At 41.3% G+C, this 19,227-nt stretch overlaps 1 protein-coding gene across 1 annotated transcript in view; it reads right to left on the bottom strand.

Moving 5' to 3' along the window:
* tmeff2b (transmembrane protein with EGF-like and two follistatin-like domains 2b) overlaps positions 1–19,227 on the bottom strand; it is a 37,009-nt gene that overhangs the window by 4,073 nt on the left and 13,709 nt on the right. The window contains exons 4-8 of the mRNA XM_079459773.1: positions 15,042–15,068; positions 11,358–11,454; positions 5,557–5,705; positions 4,193–4,316; positions 2,763–2,921 (exon numbers count right to left, since the gene is read on the bottom strand). Coding sequence (XP_079315899.1) covers positions 2,763–2,921; positions 4,193–4,316; positions 5,557–5,705; positions 11,358–11,454; positions 15,042–15,068 — 556 coding nt within the window. The remainder of the gene's footprint in view (positions 1–2,762; positions 2,922–4,192; positions 4,317–5,556; positions 5,706–11,357; positions 11,455–15,041; positions 15,069–19,227) is intronic.

The raw sequence follows: 19,227 nt of genomic DNA, 5'->3' as shown, positions 1-19,227 counted from the left end.
AGAGTTACAGAGAAACAGACAAGACAAAAAGGAGAACAAAGAGAGCAAGACAGGCAGAGAGAGACATATAGATAAGAGAGTAAGAAGAATGAAGAGACAGACAGACAGACGGACAGAGAAGAGAGTAAGACAAGGGGAAAGACAGACAGACAGACAGACAGACAGAGAAAAGTGTAAGACAAGGGGAAAGACAGACAGACAGACAGAGAAGAGTGTAAGACAGGGGGAAAGACAGACAGACAGACAGACAGACAGAGAAGAGTGTAAGACAGGGGGAAAGACAGACAGACAGACAGAGTGTAAGACAGGGGGAAAGACAGACAGACAGACAGACAGAGAAGAGTGTAAGACAAGGGGAAAGACAGACAGACAGACAGACAGACAGAGAAGAGTGTAAGACAGGGGGAAAGACAGACAGACAGACAGAGAAGAGTGTAAGACAGTGGGAAAGACAGACAGACAGACAGACAGAGAAGAGTGTAAGACAGGGGGGAAGACAGACAGACAGACAGACAGAGAAGAGTGTAAGACAAGGGGAAAGACAGACAGACAGACAGAGAAGAGTGTAAGACAGGGGGAAAGACAGACAGACAGACAGAGAAGAGTGTAAGACAAGGGGAAAGACAGACAGACAGACAGACAGAGAAGAGTGTCAGACAGGGGGAAAGACAGACAGACAGACAGAGAAGAGTGTAAGACAGGGGGAAAGACAGACAGACAGACAGAGAAGAGTGTAAGACAGGGGGAAAGACAGACAGACAGACAGACAGACAGAGAAGAGTGTAAGACAGGGGGAGAGACAAACAGACAGAGAGTAAGACAGGTGGAGAGACAGACGGACAGAAAGAGAAGAGAGTAAGACAGGGGGAAAGACAGACAGACAGACAGACAGAGAAGAGTGTAAGACAAGGGGAAAGACAGACAGACAGACAGACAGAGAAGAGTGTAAGACAGGGGGAAAGACAGACAGACAGACAGAGAAGAGTGTAAGACAAGGGGAAAGACAGACAGACAGACAGACAGAGAAGAGTGTAAGACAGGGGGAAAGACAGACAGACAGACAGACAGAAAAGAGTGTAAGACAGGGGGAAAGACAGACAGACAGACAGACAGACAGAGAAGAGTGTAAGACAGGGGGAAAGACAGACAGACAGACAGAGAAGAGTGTAAGACAGGGGGAAAGACAGACAGACAGACAGACAGACAGACAGAGAAGAGTGTAAGACAGGGGGAGAGACAAACAGACAGAGAGTAAGACAGGGGCAGAGACAGACGGACAGAAAGAGAAGAGAGTAAGACAGGGGGAAAGACAGACAGACAGACAGACAGAGAAGAGTGTAAGACAAGGGGAAAGACAGACAGACAGACAGACAGACAGAGAAGAGTGTAAGACAGGGGGAAAGACAGACAGACAGACAGAGAAGAGTGTAAGACAGTGGGAAAGACAGACAGACAGACAGACAGAGAAGAGTGTAAGACAGGGGGGAAGACAGACAGACAGACAGACAGAGAAGAGTGTAAGACAAGGGGAAAGACAGACAGACAGACAGAGAAGAGTGTAAGACAGGGGGAAAGACAGACAGACAGACAGAGAAGAGTGTAAGACAAGGGGAAAGACAGACAGACAGACAGACAGAGAAGAGTGTCAGACAGGGGGAAAGACAGACAGACAGACAGAGAAGAGTGTAAGACAGGGGGAAAGACAGACAGACAGACAGAGAAGAGTGTAAGACAGGGGGAAAGACAGACAGACAGACAGACAGACAGAGAAGAGTGTAAGACAGGGGGAGAGACAAACAGACAGAGAGTAAGACAGGTGGAGAGACAGACGGACAGAAAGAGAAGAGAGTAAGACAGGGGGAAAGACAGACAGACAGACAGACAGAGAAGAGTGTAAGACAAGGGGAAAGACAGACAGACAGACAGACAGAGAAGAGTGTAAGACAGGGGGAAAGACAGACAGACAGACAGAGAAGAGTGTAAGACAAGGGGAAAGACAGACAGACAGACAGACAGAGAAGAGTGTAAGACAGGGGGAAAGACAGACAGACAGACAGACAGAAAAGAGTGTAAGACAGGGGGAAAGACAGACAGACAGACAGACAGACAGAGAAGAGTGTAAGACAGGGGGAAAGACAGACAGACAGACAGAGAAGAGTGTAAGACAGGGGGAAAGACAGACAGACAGACAGACAGACAGACAGAGAAGAGTGTAAGACAGGGGGAGAGACAAACAGACAGAGAGTAAGACAGGGGCAGAGACAGACGGACAGAAAGAGAAGAGAGTAAGACAGGTGGAGAGACAGACAGGAGTTGAGTCAATGAAAGAGAGAAAGTAAAAAGCAGTAGTTGACGGCACTCCTCAAGTCACTGCTGCAGTAAGATAAAGTGTTGCTATAGAAACATTCAAACTCCTTTAAGAGACCCTGACACCTCAGTCTTCTGTATGACCTTCACTTCATGTGTGTTTATCTGTGTTTTACTGTTTACCGGAACACCCCACAAAAGCCTTAATGTAAATTTACTGAATGAAACCATTTCTGCATTCACTTAACTAGTTCGATCCAGTGACATTTTTGGTGTCTAATGGTTTTCTTTACCAGTTAATAAAACAGACACTTCCAAACACTTCTAGAGGCTCAAATCTTTCAATATTTTTTCATGTCAAAACTATCAACAGCCAATAATAATGAACTATTTCTGTGTGTTCATATTAACATTCGGTCTATTAAATACAAATCAGAATTTAAGGTGAAGCTCACCGTGTGATGCAGAGCACAACGAGGCAGATGATGGCCACCTGTAGAGCTCCGATGATGGACGCGATCAGAACGTAGCGGAGCTTTCCAGAACCAGGAACCACGTACATCACATTGTAGTCCTTTGTGTCGCACTGTTGCCCGATGAAGCCTGAATGACAACTGCAAAAACAAAAATACAGACTTTACGATGCAAAAGACGGCCAGATAACACACAGCGACCCACACAAAACCGTGTGTTTGTTTATGAGTGAGTGTGAATATGTGATGATGCAGGCAGTCAAAATGTGTGTGTGTGTGTGTGTGTGTATTCAAAAAGCAGTTGGATGTTGATGCTGTGTATAATCACTGAGAGCTCTTTGTGTGTGTGTGTGTGTGTGTGCGTGTGTGTGTGCGTGCGTGCGTGAGTGTGTGTTTGGTTGTGGATGGTCCACACACTGGGTACTAAAAGTCTTGTTTCGTGAGAGCATCAACCTCTCAAGGGCGGGCAGTAATGGGGACACCTCACACACACACACACACACGCACACACACGCACGCACACACACACACTGGCGCGCACACACACTGGCGCGCACACACCCACTGGCGCGCACACACCCACTGGCGCACACACACACCCACTGGCGCACACACACACCCACTGCGGACACACACACACACTGGCGCACACACACCCACTGGCGCACACACACACACACTGGCGCACACACACCCACTGGCGCACACACACACACTGGCGCACACACACACCCACTGCGGACACACACACACACACACACACACGCACACACACACACACACTGGCGCACACACACCCACTGGCGCACACACACACACACACTGGCGCACACACACACACACACACACACACACACACACACACACACATGTATGTTTTATTATCTCTTTGGGGACAGTCCATAGGCGTAATGAGTTGTATACTTTACAAACTGAATATTTTATCCCCTAACCCAACCCCTAAACCTAAAGATCTTAGAAAACTTTTAGCATTTTTAGATTTTCAAAAATGATTGTTCTGTACAAGCTTTTGTGTCCGTGGGGACGTCAATTTTGGTCCCCACAGTGACAAGGGTCCCCATGAGTTTGTGTACATTAAGATTTATGTCCCCAGTAACTTATAAAAACCAAGTCCACACACACACATACACACACACACACACAGCTGTTTAGAATGAGTCATCTTTCAGGGGGTGGCACACACATAATATCTCTACTGTGTTTACTCCATCACGCGTTTTCTTCTGCATCTTTCATCACTTCTGATCTTCCATTTCTCGTCCTTTTCCTTCATTTTATCGTCTCACTTTCACCCCCAAATGTCTGAAATCAATCTCACAAGCGCTCCTTCTGTCCTCTAAAGAGTCTCTGTGGGTGTTTGATATGTAGCGTGTCTCGTGCGCTGCGGTTACCTGCAGGTGGGGGGCGAGAGGTTGCTAGGATACTCGCACTCTCCGTGGACGCAGTAGTTCTTATATCGTTCCGGACAAGGGATGTAAAGGCCCCACGGTACCTCGCTCACCTGGTCTTTCTCCTCTACACACACACACACACACACACACACAGAGAAGACGACTGTGATTCTACAACCAGGTTTATGTCAGTCAGGTTTTAATGCCAAGGGTTTGAGACTTGAAATCACATAACATAAAACACAATCCGCAAAACGAATGCAAGACTGAGACGTTTCTTTATTTTCAGAAGAAAGTTTTAAAAAGGAAACACACCGTGAGTTCCGGATTACAATTTTAAAGAACAAAAAAAAAACAAATTGTAATTTTTTACTTGAAACGTGCAAAGCACATTTTTGAAAAATATACTGGCATAAACCAACAAGGACTTGAGCCATCAAGATCATATCAAAATGATATCAAACGCAGATTTATACATCTCATGAATGTGGTTAATACAAAATCTGTTTTAGGAACAAAATGCAAGTCTTCACAAACACTAGCATGCATTCAGATCCTTACAATGAATCGTCTGATTCAGTTCACGAATGCAATCTAAACGACTCACAGACCGGACCGATCTATCTTCTGATCACTTCACGGTGGGAATCAATAGAGAGGAAGATTATTAGAGAGTGTCAATTCCATTTGCACTGTTGTCGTATTTAAATATGTAGAGTATAAATGTGACTTTTAGACTCGTTTTCTTTTTTGAAACAGTTAATGGGAAGGGGACATGTGTGTGTGTGTAGGAAAGCATCTGAAGGGTGTGTGAGTCAATGGAGGAATCGATGCGACAGCGTTGACACTTTACCCTCCTCTGTTGACTCAATTCATCATAGTCCCTTTTCATTCTTTCCTTCTCTCTCACTCCTTCTCAAAGTCTCTCCTGATACTGTCTGTGCTGCAGGTCACACCGCTCAATCAAACTGTCACAAACGCCGGGAGGTATAGCCGCTACGGTGGCCTGTTGAGGACTCATAAAAGAGGCCAGCTCTCCGGAGATTCACCCGCTTCAATATGACGACGTGAGATGAGAGGAAGTGTGACACTTTACGTTTACTGCTTTTAAAGTTTGCTTAATGCCATCGAAAGGAAGACAACTTCGAGAATAAATCACACAAGCTAATGACATTATTTTAATCTGTTCAATCTGCTCCAATTGTTCTATTTTTTACTATTGACATTCTCAATGAATTGATTCGAGATGTCTTTGTGTGTTAATGTGGGTGGGGGAGATACGACTCTAGTAACTGGCAGAGAATGAGAATGAGATTCGATTCAGAAACTTGTCGGCATGAAATAGATTGAGGTTTGAGACTGACCCTTACAATGTCCGAGGTATTTGACCTCAATCCTCTCCTGCTTCTGACACGACACCTCTTTTACCTGGCAAGGGTTGTCATAGGAACGGCCGTCTGATGCGCACACTGGATTAAAACTGATGTGGGAGCAATCGATGTTGCACACACACCTGCGAAGAGAGAGAGAGAGAGAGAGAGAGAGAGAGAGAGAGAGAGAGAGAGAGAGAACTTTACAATCACATTAAATGGAGATTCATTACCGGGTCTTCTCATAGAAAGAATAATGGGAGATAAATTCTCTTTATTTAATATGTAAGGCAAGAAGAGGTAGTAAAATCAATAACAAGGTCTGTCAGGAAAGGCACATTTTAGGGGTTTTCAAAGAAAAGATCCTCAAAACTCAAGAACAACATTATCCAAGATAATTAAAGCATAATCCGGTTACAGTATTTATTTCTTCATTATGTGCATTCCCTGGAATTCGAACCCAAGACCGTGCTGTTCCAGATGAGCGTGATATTCACACCCCTTCAAAAGGTCCTAAAACTTTCAAACTCAAAAGCCTCAACGTAAAGTAAAAGCATCACAAGATAAGCCGGTCAAAGTAAAGCATGCATACAGTAAATATAAACCTTTTTGAATTTTAAAGACCCCACAACAATATTTGAAGGCCCCTCCCACCAACAATTTCAACCATATAAAATATTATAGAGCACAATGAGCTCTAGAAACAACTATATTTGTTATAAAACAACTAAACATATTAATGTTTGTTTTGTCTCAATTTAAGTAGTTGAATCATCTTAAGGCTCCTATTGTTTATTTGGTGTTTAAGAGAAAGATGTATCTATAAAGCAGTGGGACAAAATTCTGCGCCACATCACAGCACTACTACTGACCAAGTAAAAAGGCTTTTACTGAAACAACAGAGCGAGCTCATTGCCCGCCGGCACCATCTAGCCTACAGGAGTGAAATAGCTGTTGGCAATCAGTCCCATCGCCCTAGATGTGAAAGCAAAGTTAATCTGAAAACCCCTCAACTGAAACAGGAAGTTTATCAGTATCAAGGTTGACCCAGTGTTGCTTACGTCTCCTGAAGTGGTCTATACTATAATTTGCTTTCAGTTACTTTGGATAAGGCATCTATTAAATGCATAAAAAATGCATGTGACCCGAGGACAAGCTTATTGACACTCTCATTAATAATATATTTTGCTTGGATATTTTTGGAAGTTGATGGTGTAGGATGTAGTGTCCAAATGTTGTCATTCTAGGCATTTATAACATCACTGCAGGTTGCATTTTTGACACTGAATCCAGCGTCGAATTGTAAAACTTTTATTTGTATCTGAATGACCTTTATGAAAGGAACTACAGTAAAGGCATTTAATGATTCCCACTGCATCATTTCGGCTTTTTGCCTCCCGGATAGGCGACAGATAAGCACTGATGAAAAGATACACACAGACTTTCCATTTCATCAAGCGCTGCGTCTCAGTAAACATGCAGTTAAAGGTGGGGTAACAAGCTATTATTTTTTATGCTTTCTCACTTCTTTACACTGTTAAACGTGCTGGCTTCTAATGCTTAAATAACATGGTCAAAAGGCTGGATTTGCAGATGGTTTGAAACTGATAGATAGAGCTGTCCCATTGCTAAAAGATGCCGGACATGCACCGCACACGGTAAGTCAAACTAAGTCACATGTGTGTGTTTTGTTGGCAATCGGTGCGTTTGTGCATAATGTAAAAAACACGAAGGGATAATGTGATGATGTGCAGTGTGATCGTGCTGTAGTTCCGTCCCCCCTGCCCGCCTACAGCAGCTCGTCTTTTTCCGGAAATAATTAAAAATGACTCTCTTTTACAAATGTGATCAAACTTAATACTCTTCAGAGATACAAAGAATACTTCTGTACAGGTGTTCAAGATTAATATGAGATTGGCAGAAACTGTGTGTGTTACCTCATCTTTAAACTGTATCTCCCTGAGCTCTCTGAGCTCTCTCTCTCGCATATCTGGATAAACTTCAATCCTGACATCTGTCATGCCTGCTTGGGTGGTCTCAGATAAAATATATTTCTGAAACAAAACCAAGTGGCCTGTGTATTTAGAAGAAAGACCTGTGTCTTATTTGTGTCGAGCATGCTTCCCGCGTGCTGAAAGAAGGTTCAGGTGTCTGGATAATAGCAGTGTGTGTGGCTATTATAAACTTCATCTGGCTGCTATATGTACTGTCGAACGTTTTATCTCCGAGTCCCATATTGATTTGTAAAAACCCTCCCTAATAACTTCTAATTCCTCGTATACCCTTCTCGAGGGTGACGGAGACGATTCGGGGCAGCGTCGGAAGACAAAGCTACTGCAACCACTTGACTCCCCCTTATCCGTCAAACGTGCTCTCACACGACCGCCTGACACACACAAACGCAAGCAGATGTGATTCTCGCTGTGGTAAAAACAGCTTTGAAGCAGACTCGTTCCATTTCCAGCGAGCCGGAGCAAATGTGATTAGAAGACTGAATTGATTGCTGTTAGTTTGAGCAGAATTTCTGTGCTACAGGGCCAGACTCCATCAATGCTCGCAGATGTAGCTACTAATTGGTTATCAGACGCGGCGCACACACAAACAGAATCTGAGGAGAATGAAAGAGCGAGAGAGAGAAAAATCTTACATCGCTTATAATTACACCTCTGCATATCAATCTATTACGGCTGATGAAAACTGTATTTTTGCATTTTTCACTGCTTCCCAAAATACAGCAGATGAAAAGAACTTAGGATTTCATACGACTCAAAGACTCCCTGCATATTAAAACACAAAACCTTCAGCGTGAGAACATGTGTCTCAGCCAACAGCGAAAGGAGTCACAGAGTTTATAAATTTTTTGCTACTGTACCTTTAAGAGCTTTCTATGTAATTTACATCGGTTATGATTGGTCAACCTCTGTGTAATGGCACAGCTTTACATTTCTGGACACTTTCAGATTGACTTGATTCACAGAGAAAAATTAATTGACAGAGAGAGGTTGACCATCACCATAAATCGTATATGACGATACCCAAGTCAATGATATTTATGAATGAATATGTCACAGGGTGCGTGGTGGAAGAACCAAACTGCAAGGCAGCGGGGTGAAGGGGTTAACAAACAGACTTTAATGAACAAGAACACCCTTGATGGGGAAAACACGGACTGAACAAGATACTAAAACAGAAAGCAATCACTTCCCACAAGGGGGGCAAAAAATAACCAAACACAAAACTCACTAGACAGTTAACAAACAGCTGCCCAGCACATGACCAAAGGAACTCTTACATACAGGGCAGGAAACATGTACAACGAACAAGCACAGGACAATAGACAAGAGGGTATTATATAGGGAGACTAACAAAGGAGATAACGATGGGCAGGTGTGGGTAATGAGACACAGGAGGAAAGCTATACTAGAAACGAGAGGGGCGGGGCCAAATGACGAGACAGGAGAGAACGCATAATATGTCCTGATTGACAATATGTTTCTCTCCACATAAAACACGTGGGTCTGTCATGATTCTGCCCATAGACCAGAAAATCAAGACAAGAGAAGGCAGAATCATGACAGAATAATGTGTTTGTATTGATATTGGAAAAATAATTGAAATGGGTAATTACGTTAATATCAATGGGTGACATGATTGAGTGATTATATGGAATATTTATACTTGTTCTACTTTGTGGACGTTTAGTTTTCACCCCTGGAGGATTATTATCTGCAAGTGGGCTGAATTAAAGATCAGACGTGATTCAAAAAGTGAAATAACCACAACAAGCTTCTCCTATAAAATTAAAAAGCCTCTATCCCCGAGTACACTATATAGAGATTTTAACCTAAAACATTTATTTGTCATGTTCTGTCCCTAAAATATTATATAATTCATCTTATAGGGGGTCCCCACCATGGGCGTTTTTATTCTTAGGGCTGGAGCAAAATCTTACTTTTAAAATCGTTTTTACTAGACAATATTGTACACCAATAACATCCGAGCATCTATTTAAACCGAGTGCAAATAGCCTATCTATAGTAGTAGTTTTGATACTATTGACCTATGTTCGCGACCGACTTTTGCCAAACTTGCCTTTTCCCATTACATATCGGACAGTAAAGGCATTTACGTTCGATAAAACGAATACAATATTTTAAAGGTCTGCCATCTGTTATTCTTCATTCAGCTCTATGTAACACAATCAAATGTAACCTATCAATTATCCAAAGTTCCATAGGATTTTATGTCCTTATCTGCGCACATTTTTAGATGTGTTATGATTATTATCTGAGGGACCCCCTTGAGTTTATTTTTACCTCTTGTAGGGGGTCCGTAATGGCTTATGGGGGAGTCTTTAATGACTTTTTCTAAAAATATTTTCTACCACAGGACCCCTTTAAAGGCAGCAAACACATTCTCAGTCTCAAAGGCACAAACTGACGTCGTCCATCTTTCTGAGTTATAAGATGAAAAAGGTAAACGTGTGACCCTCACAGAAATATCAAGTGACCCGATCTGCTGTTGGCTTACAGATCATTTCCTGAAATGATGTTGGCATTGGTCTGTGCGATGATGGCACAAACTGAAACAGAACCGCCTGCTGAAATGAAGTTGTGTCTATGGAGTTGCAGTCCACACACTTGCTTTTAACCTCCCCGATGAACCTGAACACACACACGCTAACAGCCGTCAAGCCTCATTTCTCTTTTTCTGACACTTTCTCCTTCATTGGCTCCGTCTGTTTTTACATCTCTATCACTGTGATCTGTTTAGTGTGTTACCGTGAGGGATGTTTGAATATTAATTGCCTGAGCGTGATCTTGAGGGTTAGAAGAGGAACTCTATGAACTCCATATGGAATTGCAGTGGAGTGCTGCAGTCTTTTACCCCTCCATCTTCTGTCCGCTGTGCCTCGTACCAGAAAATAAACCATCAACCTTTAAGACTAAGCAATTTACCAACACGAACCAGAAAGAAAACAGAAAAACTTTGACCTGGACAAGATCTCAAATGTTTTGCAGACAGAGTTAATACACTGAACTAAATCAATTTTAGCAATTTACTGAATGCATGTGGTAGTTTAAAGATCAGGTATCACAGGCAGTTTCTGCCAATCTCATATTAAACTTGAGCACCTATACAGTAGTATTGCATACGTCATATCTTCAAAGAGTGTTTAGTTTGATCACATTCATAAAAGAGAGATACAGCTTTACGATTATTTCCGGAAAAACACGAGCTGTTGGAGGCGGGCAGGGAGCACGGAACTACAGCACGATCACACAATTATTACGTGCCGATTGACAACAAAACACACACATATGACTTAGTTTGACTTAGCGTGTGCAGTTCATGTCCGGCATCTTTTAGCACTGGGAACGCACCATCTATCAGTTTCAAACAATCTCCAAATCCAGCGTTATATCCACTGTTTAGATAACATCCATCACTGCCCTGAACAAACAGATACACCTCTTCTTTAAAGAAATAACAAATCGCTTCATATTTTGTCATACATTTTCAAGCAGGCCTACAATACTCAATACTGACTTTTTCTTACTTGAACTTATATGGTGGTGAGAAAGTATGACAGATACAGTACTATGCACTGCAATGCATCACAGGGAAATGTTGAAGACTTTATCAGCCATCACTATCAGAGGCTCATGAAAAAAAGGCCTGCAGAGGACTTTACATCTGATACATATCATTAGACACACCCCCATATCCCAGAAACCCCTGGGGCTCTCTGAAGAACGCAACATCAGGACCTCTATAAAGTGTATGTGACTCACCACACATCCTCCGAATCCTCATCACACTCTGCACCAAACTGACAAATGTCGCATGTTGATGTCTCCTTCTGACTGATCTCTGCAGAACCCTCATTAACTAGAGAGAGAGAGAGAGAGCTGTGGGTAAATGGGTCATATCATGAGGAATCAAATGAGCTTTTCACATTTGAAATTGTTAACCCTGGGCTATCTGAGATTTAAACAGCTTTATTCGCATAGAAACATTAAACATACAAATCTACACACATGCACACATGGTTAAAGAAAAACGATGAAATAAAACCACTAATAAATTGCATGTTTTACAGTTCACTTCTCATTGTTTTCAGGAACACACACAGTATAACTTGTAAACTCTGGGGTTAATGTTCTTATTTGCATATTTATGAGGTCAATGGTAACATTGATAGGAAGAATCCAGCTTGTGACGGACACTCAACCTGTTTAATAACTCGTCCAGCTGTGAAAATGTCACCATGTATACCTGCTGTGGCTCTTTCTGTTCTGCAAGCGAACTAAAGCAGTTGGATGTTAGACCCGCGTTCACATTATACAAGTGTGGAATGTTCTCCCAGCATTGTGAAATTTTTAATTTAAATCAAATGTATACATTTTCATTGGACACTAAATATCTCTGTGTATTGTAGGAATATACAGTAACTTTCTGATCCCAAAGCTCGATTAAGAAATCTGTTTTTATTTGTGCATTAAGAGCTGAAATAGACTCGACAGCTCGCAAGTAACATCAGCTAAAGCGCTCCTACATAACTCACAGCAAGGAAGGAGAGGGAAATGATCATGAAATACTAAATTACGAGTGTTTTGGCATAAGAAAGTCCTGTGTGGAGAAATGATGTCATTAGAGGGGCAACCTTTGCAAAAAGTGATTTGTAATGGGTTATTAAAGGAAGGCAGGCCGAGACTCAACTGTAATATCTGGCCGGCAGAAATATCAACATCAATCATCAAAGAAATAAAAATAATTATTGCATGATGTGTGTTTCAAAAGTGCAACTAAGAAGTAAAGTTCTAATTACAAATTTGATGTTCGGTTCTTGTAAAAGTACATTTTTAATGAAAGAGGCATAGAAGTCAGATGGAACAGAGGAATAAAGGAGGAATACAGATAATAACAAGATGCCATGAATGGTGGAAGATCAATAACAAAACAATCTGAAAATACATTTTCAGACTGAATTTGCTATTAGGTACAGTATTTGTTTAGGTAAAATTACTATTTTTGTTTTATCCTGTGAACTAATAACAATATTCATCCCAAATGTAATATAAAAATGTTTCTATTTGCATTTTTTGCCGAAAACTGGAGAAACAGGTGAAAATAACAGAACGTGTATTATCTTCAGATTCACTTTTAAGCATCACAACGGTCATATTTCTACATGCTTTTAGGAAAAGTTAAAAAATGATCCTTATAATAATTCTCTCAGTTGTCATGTCACATTTCTTTTGGAAGACTTTATGTCACTCCTGAGGCTTGATTTGGTTGAAATTCAACAGACACTGGACTAGAATGACCGCGATTCATCTAGAAAGGCTGATTAAATGAACATTTGGATGGTGTATATAGACTAGATATCATTAGGTGTTGATATTGTGAACATTCATCATATGCTTGTGTTTTGTAAGTATTCGAAAGAAATCACATATGATCGTGTAAATGTAACACGGTGCTTCATGACCGATGGGCTCTAATGCTATTTGGTTAGATAATGAGTTATTGATTGCAGGGCATCAGACCATTGACTGCAAAATAAACCAAAACACTGTCTTGAGTCGCTTCTGGCAGAATGTGAAGAGATCCGAGTAACATGTGAGACTTCCTGGAAGCCAAATATGGGTCAAGCAGCAACTCATAGCCTGAAAAGCCGTCTGATTTTCCTCACATTGTGGAATACAAAGCATCAGAGCAGAACCTGTGACTCAGAGACAGTAACTTCATGTAGACAAAGCACTGCTTTCAAAAAGGGCCTTTAAGCCAAGATGGGTATTACTGCTTACAATCACATGCGGCATTAGAAACTCTAAACAGCCTTTTGTAATGCCCACAGCTCACCACCTTAAATTGGAGATGCAAAAAGTACACTGTCACATTCACGCATCTGTCCTCGGCAACTTGGATTCGTTGAACCGGTGATGTTGTTGTTTGCACCACAGTCTACCAGCTAAGCTATAAGAATGTTGTCAGGACATAAGAACGTAATATGCGTGAACACACCTGCCATGGACGTCTATTGTTTTTATACTGAGCTAATGATGTTTTCTATCCTCTATCTCTAAACACATCTCCAAACCTAACCCTCTCAGAATCATCCTTTTTGCATTATTAAATAAGCAATATTTAGTATGACAGAGAGTTTTATTGTTCTTGTGGGGTTCGCACACACGGGGATATTCCATAGACTTCCATTGATTATATATCAGGCTTATGATTTCATCCCCTACAACCCAACACCTAAACACAAGAATCACACAAACCTTTCTGCATTATTTTTGAATCCTTCTGTATGATTTATAAGCTGTTTTCCATCATTAGGAACTCAAATGTCCCCACAAGGTCAAAATCTATTGGTATTATGATCTTTGTGGGGACATTTGTGTTGAATACCAGTACACACACACACACACACACACACACACACACACACACAGTGACTGACTCCGGCACGATATGGAAAATGGTTTCTGTTGCATTTCAATAAGCACAACTGTATGGTTCTTTATTTTTCGGCATAATGCATTTTGCTTGCGCTCGGTTGTATAAAGTCAAAGTGCAGAGGAAGTGTTGAACAGATGTCTGTGTGTGTTTCCTTGATTTAGTATGCATGAGCCTAGAACCCATCAATGATTTAAACTCAGACATTAAAACATGTCTGATCCTTTTAGAGGATGGCAAAAGCTTTCTTTAAGCTAAACTCCTCTCATGAGTTTGCTGAGCCGTGTCTTAGTATTTCTCTCTCTCTCTCTCTCTCTCTCTCTCTCTCGTCCGCCCTTTTATTTTTCTATCCGACTCCCTGTAGCTTCTCTACATTTGTTTCCATGTTCCACGCCTCGCTCGCTCTCTCCTGTATCATCACTCTGCTGTGGATTTTACACTCGTCTTCTTCCGTCCTGCTTTTTGATGTTTTCCATCCTCGTCCTTTCCCCCCTACAATGAGCTGTTGGCTTGAAAAGAAAGTGTAAATCTGATGTGCACGTTTTTCTTCCGCTATATAAATGCCATGATATTAATGAAAGGAAACGACATAAGAAAAATCTCCATTCAATTTTCACATTCGTTTTCTCTTAACATAACGTTCATTAAGTAGTACGCTAACGTTACTCTCCGTCCCAAACCGGTTCTCGAATCTCATCCATTCCCAGCTGATTATCTTTCAGACTAGATAACTCATCCATAAGCCTCCTTCTCTCTTTCTTCTCGCCCCATCAGGCCATCCTGTATCTCTTTTTAATGAGACAAGCTCCAGAGTGAAATTCTTCATCCTGGATTCAGTTCATAAGTACCGCTGGCACATTCACATCTATCAGGAGAGGCAGACGCTAGCTGCAGTCATCTAAACACAGCACGAGCATCTGCGCGTGTGTGCGCGGGCCAGCAGACAACGCAAGAGACATGAGATCATTGTAATGCTCCGTATTAATTAGACACGAGATGAAAATACTCACCATCGTCCCCTGATCCAGAGCCAGCATCTACAAAGCAGAAAAACACACGGTCAGGAAAACAAAGAGAGAGCGTTCTTCTGCGTTGGTTGATGGATAACATTTTAGCCAAACATTAAACAATGGATGCTGTGAATTAATAATCTTGAAGGCTTTTTGCAACATGAAACATCACATTTTACTTTTAGGTGTTTCGTGGACGTTCACACGGATGCCAATAACTCGCTGGCAAAAAGCAATTTTCCGTACCGAGCGTCATTTTAAAGTACAGTAGCTGTGAATTCAGATTTTTTGCAAGCAAATATTTCATAAAAGTATAAAAGAGCAGATTTTTCTAAACTGCCCTTAAAAGTGTGACCGACTTCGCTGAACGCCGCTCTTGACGTCACGGCTCTGTACATTCACTAGTGAAAGGCTTCAGACTGCCTGCCTTTTCCTTTTCAATTTCTCTCTCCATCTGAACGTCTACGTATATCTCCCACAGTGCCCACATTCGTTGGTGTTCCATGCTTCCCCCTCCAATGGCTTTTATATCAGAGTTACATTTGGAAATGAACACAGAACAGAAACACTTGCTGAATCCAAAATTGCATTGTCAACGAGTAGGTACTTTATTTCAGTATGCATGTACCTAAATGGGTACATCCCCGAATGGGTGTAGTATGAATGTGCTCCGGCCGTCGTACGCAATATTGACGTGATCGTATGATGTAATTCTTCTTCTGTTCCTTTTCAAAGGAGGGTGGCAACTTACGTTTGAGGTGCGTTTCCGCCACCTACTGTACTGGAGTGTGGGCCAGAGATTAGCCATGTGATGTAATGACAAGCGCAACAAATTCATTTATGAGAGACAGGTCACATTAACACCGTAACATGGGTTTCGTACAAGTAAACAACTCAAGTACAGCACATTCAGAACTTTTTATTTTCACTTTTTCCTTGTAGGGCTATATGCTTCAGATGAAAGCAAACAATTAAAAGGAATACAGCAGCTTTGTGATTTTGCCACGCGTTTTCTCTGTTTAATTCCGGCAATAAGAGGTCCATTCACACTTCCCATTGTGAAGAATGATTATGCCAATGGGATGTTTTTTTGTAGTAGAGAAGTGCTTATTGACTGCAAACTGCTGCTAATTATTCTTGTGTCTGTATTCTGCCTATTGGTTGATGTCTATCACGTATATACGTCGCTCTCATATGCATACTATTGCAGTATTAAAAACAACCTCAGAAAATGTCTTCTGTGGTGTTTTTAATGTGATAAGCATGTTTTAACTTGGACGTTATCCACATGTTATCTGACCACCCTCTCGTTTTCGATTTTGGATTCAGCCACTGAGTTTGAACGCTCCAAAGTGAATGGTCACATGATTTTCACCAACCACTTGATCGTCTCAAAAAAAGTGCCCATGAGCCAAGATGGAAGCAGGCACGTAGCAAGCAAATGCCATTTTATTTTGATATAGCTCTATACAGTTATTCTAAGGGGAAAGATTACATTTGAAAAAAACTGCTACATGAAATACATAAAAGAAATTTAAAAAACGTAACAATCAGATGAATGTACTTTTTGTAATAAAAAAGAGAGAATGCTATGGGGTTTACAGGGCTACATAACATCAATATTGTGATATTTAGAATATGTAATTGGTTACATTTGATACTGTAAACCCAAATGCTTAAAATGATTAAACAGGTTAAGTAATGTAAACTTCATTTTATAGTACTTTACTTACTTTTGAGTCAAGTATAATGATTACTTTTAATTAAATTGAAGTTTCGACTAAAATAACTTGTACAATTTCCTCAATTGTAGTTTACAGTGTATGAAGTAAAGCAACCATGCAGTTATTATGATATACAGATCGGAGGTCAGTGAGTGGCATACAGTTTTCTTAAGACTTTGACATTTGTTCCAGCACGACCTTGAAAATGAAGTTACGTCCTTGACACTTCAAGATGTCAATATTTGCGTTGTTGTTTGTATCATCACTGTTCGCTGAATGCTCAGATTATAAAGCAAAACAATTTCCTTTTTCCACAATCCATGCATCTTAAAAATAAATACATTCATATATAATCAGAGCTATAAAAGAGATATCAAGAGATATATAAAAAAAAGTTTGTTTTAGTGGCACAGCTCATTATCTCTCTCCAGCGATCTTCATTCAGGGCTTTTCTGGAACACTCGCCTACACCAGTGGCTTCTTATTCTAGAACATGCAGAGCCTCAGGAGCGAGACAGAAAGCTTTCATCTCAGTGGAGATGAAAAACTTAACATCAAAATGACTTATGAGAGTGGTAAAATAAGAAAATTGGGACTTAAATTGAGCTTTTACGACGCCCAGCGTACAGCGCAGGCAACCAGCAGAAGAGAATGGGAAGCTACACGGAGGGAAATGTATATGTTGGATGAGAACTGATGTGGAGAGAGAGAGAGAGAGAGAGAGAGAGAGAGAGTGAGAGGGGCAGGCTGTCACCTCATTTCCAATTTTTTTAAACGTATAAATCTGCCCTACGGCCGCGTCTGTACCTCTCAAAACATAAATAATGGAGTTCCAGCGCTTTCATTTGAGGTGAAAAGAAAAAAACAGCCCCAGATAACCCAACTTTCTCTCTCTCTTTCACGAGTTCAAGGGCGCAAGCGTTATGTCGAGACCATACTGCGGCACTTCGCCCGCCTCTGGGCTCGACGGCAGCTTTGGGAAAATCTGACATTCATCAATTTGTTATGATGGAGAGGAGCGGATTATAGCCCTGTGCCCTCATTCAAACCCCTCCCATCAATCACCCCACCAATTATTCCCCGCCCAGAACAAATATAAATCTTAGTTTGAGGCGGCCACGGGAAAGAGACGCCTTAATGTGTCGTTCCCTTAATTCTCTCTCCCTCCGCTGCAAAATATCCTTCATTGAATCAGATGTTTTCGGGTTGGTTTTCCAGTAAAAAAACATTAATGGATTAACTCACCCATTAAAGAAACGTCATGTTTACTCACTCGCTTTGTACGAACGTGTTTGTGCAGAATCCTTTTAACGTAATTACAATTAATGACAACTTTAAAGTTTTGCATCATAAACCCTCACTCTTTCTCTCTTTCCCAAACTTCAGTCCCTTCACGACAGGTTCTCAGTAATGCAAATGAGCTGCTTCATATTCATGATTCTGTGTTTAATGAGCGTTCGCATTATTCTGAACCCGTGACACATGCCGGCTGTCTAAAGTACTTTTTTTATTCTCATGATCAAACCTCTTTCGTTGATCAGACCGATCTCTGCTGCAGTCCTCATTTACAATCATTAGACAAATTATTTGTCTGAATCTGTCCTGCTGGTATTACATCAGACCGTCGCTAACTGTTTCTGTCTCACTTTCTCTCTACGTGCATCTATCGTTGCCTGTCTCTCTCTCTCTTATTCTCCCCTTTACTGTCTTTCTCTCTCCGCCCGTCTCTCTCTTTGAACCCTCTCTGCACATGTCTATTGCTCTCTGCCCGTCTCTCTCTCTTCCTCTCAAAGGGCTCTGTGGGGACCGTCTAGATGTTCTGATGGATTATTCTACTGATGACTTTTCCGATTCCATCTTCTTCCAGCTTTGCCCCTTTTCCCCAGCACACACATACACGGTGTGATTTATAACCGCTTCATCCTATCTCTCTCCTCTTTACAAGTAATGGGTGATCAATCGGAGAACAGCGTGACCCGTGTTTATTCTGTCTCCAAACACACACTCAGATTGGTGTACACCCGTATAATACACACAATGATTTTGTGTCCTGTGAGGAAATGGGGCCCACTTTACTTGACACTGATTACTGCCGTTGCCTCTGAACAACCTCACATATCTCTCACTCTTTCACACACATGCACGCACACTTGTTTTCCTATCCTAATGGGGACTATCTAGTTAGTAGTGCTTGCTACAGTAAATCAAGGATTATTAATACGAGAGAGAGAGAGAGACAGAGAGAGAGAGAGAGAGAGAGAGAGAGAGAGAGAGACAGATATTTTATAGTACATTCAATATGTGAGAAGTGTTTTTTCTATATAAAATACGGATTCATTCAAACTTCAAAAATAAAAGTGCATAGTTTATGTAATGCCCCCTGCTGTTCGTGGATGAAATGTGTGTTTTCTGTATGAGAATTGTTGTTATGAGCTTCTTTTGAGACGTATATGAAGAGTTTT

This window comes from Barbatula barbatula (genome assembly GCF_947034865.1).
Source record: "Barbatula barbatula genome assembly, chromosome: 7".
In the NCBI taxonomy this organism is placed as follows: domain Eukaryota; kingdom Metazoa; phylum Chordata; class Actinopteri; order Cypriniformes; family Nemacheilidae; genus Barbatula; species Barbatula barbatula.
This window is presented reverse-complemented; position numbering and strand designations above follow the sequence as displayed.